At 33.2% G+C, this 8,763-nt stretch overlaps 1 protein-coding gene across 1 annotated transcript; it reads left to right on the plus strand.

The window, feature by feature from the left end:
- Positions 1-5,258: 5,258 nt before the first annotated feature.
- LOC128987039 (cuticle protein 12.5) lies at positions 5,259-8,009 on the plus strand. Its single transcript, XM_054407701.1, has 2 exons — positions 5,259-5,329; positions 7,413-8,009. The coding sequence occupies exons 1-2, from the start codon at positions 5,315-5,317 to the stop codon at positions 7,704-7,706; spliced, it is 309 nt and encodes a 102-aa protein (XP_054263676.1). The 5' UTR covers positions 5,259-5,314; the 3' UTR covers positions 7,707-8,009.
- The last annotated feature ends 754 nt before the right edge of the window (positions 8,010-8,763 follow it).

Raw genomic sequence — 8,763 nt, forward strand, 5'->3', positions numbered from 1 at the left:
TGACCATTGTTTACATGTAAAGGGCACTGGCATTAATTATATGGTCATTTTTATGACTTATGATGGACGTTGCTACAGATATTTGGATAGGTAAACAAATTTGAATTGCATTACAATCGACATAGATCGCAATTATTAGAAATAAATAACATTTACAACACAAATACTTATTTAGTACCTACAAAATGTGTTTACCGAATTATATTTGTGTGATTGATGAACAGTTGTTTATGGTTGTGTATAATTGTTGACACTTTTACCATTTAATTAAGTGATATATTATTGTTACGGGGTTTTCACAATAGTTAACTTTTCAAGCAAATATGTTTTAATAATTTTTATATTCAGTACACTAAGGGTTTCTTGGTTACATCCCTCCACCCGTCCCACTTGACAGATTTTACGATTGATGTGCCATTTTATAGCTTACGATCTAGTGTAAGGACGAATGGTAACTAGAAGCTATTTGATTTATTTCCAGTGTTCGCTTGAAAAAAAAATTAAATTTAGCCTAAAATATTAAAAAAATATTAAAATTTTTAAAATTTAATTGAAAATTTAATTAAATGAATAAATAAGTTTTTTTAATGTAATAATATTTTAATTTTATTTTGTTTGTACATTTTGTAAATAAATTTTAAAAAATACTAAAAAAATAACAGTGATGCAAACCAACTTTTTTCCAGGTTCCATCTAAATATATAAAAGGCAAAGCCCTCACTGACACTCTAGAGTTTCCCATGTTAACCTTATGATTTTTCATATTTAAAAGGAATTAATGAATCTTATCAGCTGTTTCAATTAAACAAGTTGGTTCTGTTCTATGGTGTTCAATAGCTTTAAAGTTACAAGGATTGCCAACAGGGTGCAGCACTATTATTATTTTTTTAATTTATGACAACAGCTAATTTGCAACCAAAAGGTGAGTGAGCGTAGCGAACGAACTTCAACCTGGAGGCGAGTTAGCGTAGCGAACGAGCTAACCTGAAGGCAAGTGAGCGCAGCGAACGAGCTCCAACCTAAAGGTGAGTGAGCATAGCGAACGCACTTCAACCAGGACGTGATTGAGCCATGCGAACGAGCTCATCTTGAAAATTAAGAAGTTAAACGGGGCAAAGCCCGCGGGTACAGCTAGTGAAAATATAAGTGTGAATAGCTGATCTTTCTTTTTGGATGTTCAACCACAGTCAGATTGTAAAAGAAGAGACGAAACAGTTTATGAGAATTTATACAGGCTACTTTTATTTTAATAGTAACCTGATTGAGGTAGGCAAATAACAGATTTTTTTAGATCTACAATCGACAAATTTATAATATGATGAATTTGATGTATTATTCACTTAAACTCACCTAATAACAACAGTTCACCTATAATAACAGTCATAAACAATCACAATATTTGAAAGGTTAAATGGTACCTTATTTTCCGTTTTGCCATGCAAACAAGTTCTTTAACCCATATCAAAATGCACAACTTGCTCACCACGGGTCTCATAGTATGTTCTCATTACTCTAATATTCTATAGTATCGCATAGTCATTAACGTTGTGTATTAAAAATCGTCCTTTAGTAATCGTTATAGTTATTTATGCTTGTTTAAACATATACAGTTGTATTAAAAAATTTACATTATTTTATTGTTACCCAGACAGCACGTGAGCTTGGACCAAACTTGGTTTTTACATATTTCTGAATTGGTATGACAAACTTGGAGTTTGGAACCCACTACAAATTTAAAACAGCTTTGGTTAAGTGAACTTGTGTGAATGAGCCAAAACTAAACTTGTTTTATTTACATATATAACCTGGTTGGCCAAGTCCACAATTTAAACACCTAACCAGACCCACGACAAGCTTGTTCATGTGAGTCTAAAGTGAGCAGTGCCATATGACAAAAGAATTTTCCCTCCACCCCTACCCAGAACGCTCCTAAAACCTGTTTCTTTGTGCTGAACCACCATTTTTGTTGGATTTAGACTTCCTCACTCTCAGTTGTCAGTTCTCACTTATCTAGTTCTGGTGTTGTGAGTTACTCGTTTCGTTACTAGTTGTGAGTTTTGTTTATGGTTTTGATACCAAGACGAAGCAAAGAAGAAGGGATTCCTGTAAAGGTAAGATTTAAACTCCATTGTAAAAAATATACTTGTGTTGGTTAGTCTATGATGATATAAGTAAGCTAAGTTAAGCAAACAATTAATTTCATTGCATCAAGAACCCGTAGAATTTTGTTTATAGCCTGAACCTTTTGTGCTTTAACCTTTGACATACTCAGCGCTTCACTGAATCGACAACGTCACTCACTATACTATACTCTAATAGTCTACACTGCTGAACTCAACAGAACAGTGCCAAAATTTGTGTTTAACCTTAACCATTATAGTCAATGCCTTAACCTAGTCTACAGATAAAAACAGGCCAAACCATTAGTTTACGTATAAAAGTAAAATAGTAAGAAATAAAAGTTTGATAACAATTTTAAAAACAAAGGTAAGTTAACACCCTGTGTTTGCAACACCAACAAATTCCAAATAATCAAATAATTATAATAACAAATAAAAATAATGAAAAATGATTTAAATGATAAATTTTAATAAACCAAATAATTCTAATGCAATTGTATTTTTTATAGATCTTCTGAAGCAGGCGGTGGAGTTGATGGGTTCAGAAAAGAAGTTGAAGGTCAAGTGGAAGATAGTGGGCATTGTATTTATTATATTAATAAATTGTCTTGAAATGTGAATGTCTTGCTTTCTAAACCTCATATATAACGAATATTTTTTCAAGATCACTCATAAAATAGGCTTCATTTTATCATAAATCTTTCTTGGTAAAAAATTAATTATAAGAAAAAATGTGGGCTAGCAAATGAATGGTGTGAAACAGCTTATATGTTAAATAGGTATAAATTATATTACTATTACTATAGCATATAATAATAATAATAATAATTATTATTATTATCTCTGATCATGACAGTAATTGAAGTATATAAAACTTCGTACCAAATTCTGAGTGAGTCTATAGGTGTGAGCTTGTTTGCCCAAGTCTAAAATGTGCTAAAACCAATTCCAATATGAGTCTAGGCCAAGTCCAATATGAGTCTACTAAAAGCGGGCTTGGGTCTCCAAGTCCATAATGAGCCTGTTTAATTTATCAGTGTGAGCTTGTTTGCCCAAGTCTAAAATGTGCTAAAACCAATTCCAATGTGAGTCTAAGCCAAGTCCAATATGAGCCTACTAAAATTGGGCTTGGGTCTCCAAGTCCCGAACAAGTCCATAATGAGCCTGCTTAATCCACCAGACCCGTTTTGTATCCATCATTCCAAGCTTAGAGTGGGTTTGTGCACATGAGTTCACTGTAGGTTTGGGGTTGGGACTTGGGTTGGACTTGGGGAGCCAAACCCATAACAAGTTGAACAACTGCCAACTTCGGTCTCTAAAACAAGTCAAAACCAAGCCTACAGACTTTGGTCCCTAAGTCTAAACCAGGCTTGGGAACTTGGGCCAATGGACTTGGAACAAGTTCCCAGCAAGCCCATTGTGCTGTTGGGGTAGTGTCCTAACTTTTTCAACTAAACTATACACTAAACATCGCACGCGAAATAATCACAACCTAGTTTCGAATGCTTTGACATTTCATTTTATAGTTGTAAATCTCGTTCAACCAGTTTTCTGTACTGATTTACATCTACAAGTTAATTACATATCGTAGTGATTGTTGTCCCCTCGCAATGTAATATTTTTCACTTTGTAAGGATATCACTATGAAAATGTATCTTTATATGGTAAGTATTCGTTAGTATGGTCCCTTGTAATAATCCTTAAGAGTTTATTACAGCCACTTTGAGAATGACATGGCTACATAAATTTAACTAATGGAAACTGAGATAGAAAATATAGGTTACGTTAAATTAATAGTTTGTAGGAATTATATTCTGTTATTCCCTACAGTACCTATATATTTTGGTAAAAACATGGTTGAAAAATAATCAAGGAAAATTTATTGGAATTTGAATGAAGTTTAATTGAGAACAATAGCCTAATAATTAATGGTTTCACAAGAAACCATAATGGCGTAATGGGTATAACCTTTTCTACATACACATCTACTACATTAAAGGTACCCTACGGATTCTTTTATAAAATTTTGTTTTGAATAGGAAAAAAACTTCAAAACAGTTAATTGCTTCATGATAAATATTATTTTTAGTTAGTAAATTTAAACATTTATTATATTGTGGTTACAAGATCGAAAATGTCTTTTTTAAATTCTACCTTAATCGTCTACCTAATACTTTGGTCTGTAATTTCCAAATAAACCTAAATTTAGTTTGAGAAAATTTTGAACTGGCGTTTGGTGTGGACGGATAATTGTAATTTTTTTCCAAAATTCCATAACTTTTTTCAAAATACCTCGTTAAATCATGGCAGGCAAGACACACACTTCGTCTCTACTCATATCATCCCTATAGTTTTCTAAATAAACTAAAACCACCTGAAGTGCTTTAACACAAGCCCTTTGAGGATTTCACAGAATGAAAATAAAATATAGAATCGTGGTATGTACATATAATATGCAAATTTTAACAATGTGTTTTTTGTCCCTGGAGACATCAAAAGGAAAAAATTAATCGGTCCCGGGTCCAGCCAGGTCTTACCATGAGATCTAGAGTGTTTTTAATAATAATAAATCTTTATTGTTTCTACAAGTAAATACAATAAATTACAACGATGTAAGAAACAAACTATTTATAAACTTACAATGTACACTTAAACCACTAATTCAAATTACCGAAAAACAGTTTGCTTTAGCTTGTGAAGAAATATACACACCCAAGAGAAGACCAAAACTTCTGAAAAGGATAACAAAATGAATTAAATTAAACCAAACCTTTAGTCCAATAATTTTTGTGGAAAAGACAAAAAAAAAAAAAAAAATCACCAATGTAGTCCAACGACTTTTTCTATATAGAAAGTTAAAAATGAGTCTGAGATTCAAAATGCTTTACCCTTAACCCATTCACTTATGATTTATGATCCTAGAATTATTACGTATTTCAAAATTTACCTCTCTACATCTCTAGGATTAGGATTACAAAACAAAAATCATCAGCTAAATTGTAAATTCTAATCTGTGTCATCTCGTATATCGAAGCTACAGAGGCTGGGGAGTATATGGAAGTGTAACGTCCAAGTGGACTTGCCTTACCCAGTCATTGTGCAACTGAAGGTATATAACAGGCACCTGACATACGGCAACTCACATCACACTAGCACCATCATCTCACAGTAGCACAGTAGCACCATCTCACACCATGTACAAGATCTGCGTGAGTACCCTGGTTTACTAAAAAAATTGTTACTTTTACAATGTTTTTTAAATTGCTCTGATTAGGGTTGTTTTGTTACTATTTTAGTTGTACCTATTTAACAAATAAAATTTGTGATTTTCCGCTGTTAAGTATTCAATCTTTTTCAATTTGATGAAAAAAAGTTAGGTATATAAAAGTGTATTAAACATTTTTCTCATGAAACCGCAAATTTTTTGTAGTTTAAGATATAAAAATTAATATGGTTGCCAATATAAAAAAAAAATTGGTTATGATTATTTTTTCATACGTCAATCGCCTCTTGGGTCTGATGATGATTGGAGTGTCCAATCGAAATTGATCACCACTAACCATCTTTTGTATATTTACCGTCTTGTGAATAACAGTATAAGCGTAAATATATGTTTGAAGTGTTATAAGACGTATCTTTATTTACTTTCCGTTATTTTTTCAAATAAAGCTTATTGCTACTCTAAATGGTATACCATACTGTATTAGTAAACGGATATTTTTAATTATTTTAGAGATATACGTTTAAAATAGGTACGGTACGAAAAAACCAAAATAGAATATATCTTGCGATATTCTCTTTATTTTGACCAATTAAAACATTTCCCGGAGTTTTCACTGTTTACTTACGGCATACCCTCTATATAAAATACTTTTAAAGGAAAATAAGTTATTACAATTAGCCCACCACTCTAAACATAAAACACGCTTAGAAGTAGGTTTAAGTTTTTTTTCAATATGAGAAGTGTTCTTACACTATCAAACCATCAATGCATTTAAAATAGGAAGCGTGTCCATTTTTGTCAGCGTTTCTAGAAAAAAATACTTGTCTCTTAGGACTGAAAGTAAGCATTTTTATTAACTTCCTTTGATGTGACTTTGACCATATTTTGATTGTGATTCAAAGAAAAAATTGTTTTTTTTTTACATTTTTGTTTTTAGCAACAATATAATAATGGGAGCATAATCAGTACTGTAAGGTCGTTTTTAAAAGAAATATTATTGTATATAATGTTCAAAATAAGGTAATGGATGTATTAGTGTATAGTTAAAGGGTTAAAGTAAAGTAAACAATTTGATCATAACTTTTGTTGACAAAATTATTGTTATTTGTTATTGGTATTTATCATTATATTTCTTTCAATTCTAAAATCATGAGAGAAATCCTGAAAATAGCTTTTAAAATAGATCGGAACATTTATTGCTGAGACATATATAAGTTTAATTGATTGTTACTTTATGAAACAGAAACATTTTGTCAAAGAGACCGTTCACAAGTTTTTTTGAGTTGCTTTGAATTTGTATTCATTAGTGTAAATTATTTTATACAGTAGAATTAGTAAAAAGGCTCATCAAAAGCAATTCAAAATTTTCACTGACATTGGTATTGCATTTTTTTATGTCTTGCTTTGTGTTTTCCTACATCCACATGTATCAACGTCTCAATATGTACAAACCTAAACCATTCAGGTAACTTACATTCTAATTTTTTTGTTTGTTTAGGGTAAAGCAAAAAAAAAAAAAATGGTTATAAGGCTTACGACAAATTTATAATTCAATATTGTACTTACAATTTGAAAATTTAAGACAATTTAACAAACCTAGAGACAGGGAATGGCAACAAATTCTATTCAATAAGCTTAATTTTATCAATTTTTTCTCATAATTAATTCTAAACCACACCATTTGGACTTGGGGCCATCTTTAGGAATCAATTTAGCGTCACTGTGCTCTCCCAGAGACATTTACATTTAATTATAGTCTGTATGATAGACCCTGTCTCCTGACCATCCACCTGGGGACTGTCCAATGGTTAACAGCTCAGGCGAGTCACAGGTAGATGGCGGATCAGGAGACAGGTTCCACCATACAGACTATAATGCAATAATTATTGTTCAGTCAATCCTTCCACATCTTCTGTAGTTGATTTCCTCTATATCAGCTATTGGTTCCACCATTTTATTTGTGTATTTGTTTTAGTTCTAATCTTTGCAGTACCTTAGCCATCAGGTAAAAAGCCTGTTTTCCTTTAATTTTTAAACTACCTGCAGCACTTATGCATGTTTTTTTACAGATTTTCCTCGCCCTGATGGCCACCGCTCTCGCTGCCCCTGTCCAAGAGAAGACGCAGACCAAACGTGGACTCGCCCTCGGATACGGCTACAGCGGTTATCCGCTTCCCCTTGGTCTTGATGCCTACCATGCCCCCCTGGAGGCCTACCATGCCCCTCTTGTCTCCCACGCGCCCCTTGTCAGCCATGCCCCCCTCATCTCGCACGCCCCAGCACTACCTTACCACGCCCCTATCTCTTCTCTCGCCTACTCTTCCCCCTACTTCGGCTACGGACACTACCCCTACTTCCATTAAGCACTTGTTTAGGCTAAACTCAGGTTTATAAATAGGTTGTTTAACATGTCTGTTGTATATTTTTTTCTCAAAAACTCTATTGCAAAGCACCATATTACGTTTTGTATTATTGTTACTTCAAAATTTTATAATGCATTTCTGATAGTTTCTGAGTACTTAAGTTTCAAACTGTGTGATGAAATTGTCTAAACACTGTGTTTCTGTACAAGCCAGAATTAATTATTACTAGTCAAGGCTACAACTATTTTGTAATGTTAACTTTACAAAGTGAATAAAACTGTTTTTATTTCTGGTTAAACCCAATTGAACTTTTTTCTTCCACCCTCTTCATTGGTAATCTATATTATATAAAATCCAATGTATGTTTGTTTGTTTGTCTTTTATGGACTCCGAAACCGCTCGACAGATTGTAATGAAACTTTCAGACATTATTAAGCATTATTCAAGGGTGGTTTGTTTGAAGTTTGGTGCAGATCCCTCAAAAGGGCTCCGCCCCAGGGGTTCTGGAGTTTCCCATGTTAACCTAATGAGTACTCATATTTAAATGGAATTAAAAAATCTTAACAGCTGGTCCAACTAAACAAATTGATTCTGTGATGTTCAATAGCATTAAAAAGTTAATAGGTTTACCAACAGGGTGCAGCACTATTATTATCTTTTTAATTTATGACAACAGCAACAGCTAATTTGCAACCAAAAGGTGAGTGAGCGTAGCGAACGAACTTCAACCTGGATGCGAGTTAGCGTAGCGAACAAGCTAACCTGAAGGCAAGTGAGTGCAGCGAACGAGCTCCAACGTACAGGTGAGTGAGCGTAGCGAACAAACTTTAAACAGGACGTAATTGACCCATGCGAACGAGCTCATCTTGAAAATAAACGTGCATTTGACATAGAACCACATTAGGACAGGACGGCGTCTGTCAGGACAGCTAGTAAGACATAATTTGTATCTTGTACAGTACTTCATGCTTCTAAATGGTGTTGTAAGTCTCTTTCTTCGGGGCTGTGTTCTTAAACCTAAAGGGTGAGTTCTTAAATCTTTAGAAGAGAGAAACAA

Source organism: Macrosteles quadrilineatus, unplaced genomic scaffold, assembly GCF_028750875.1.
Source record: "Macrosteles quadrilineatus isolate MER2022 unplaced genomic scaffold, UCM_ALF_1.0 Scaffold_2__2_contigs__length_208266976, whole genome shotgun sequence".
Classification (NCBI taxonomy): domain Eukaryota; kingdom Metazoa; phylum Arthropoda; class Insecta; order Hemiptera; family Cicadellidae; genus Macrosteles; species Macrosteles quadrilineatus.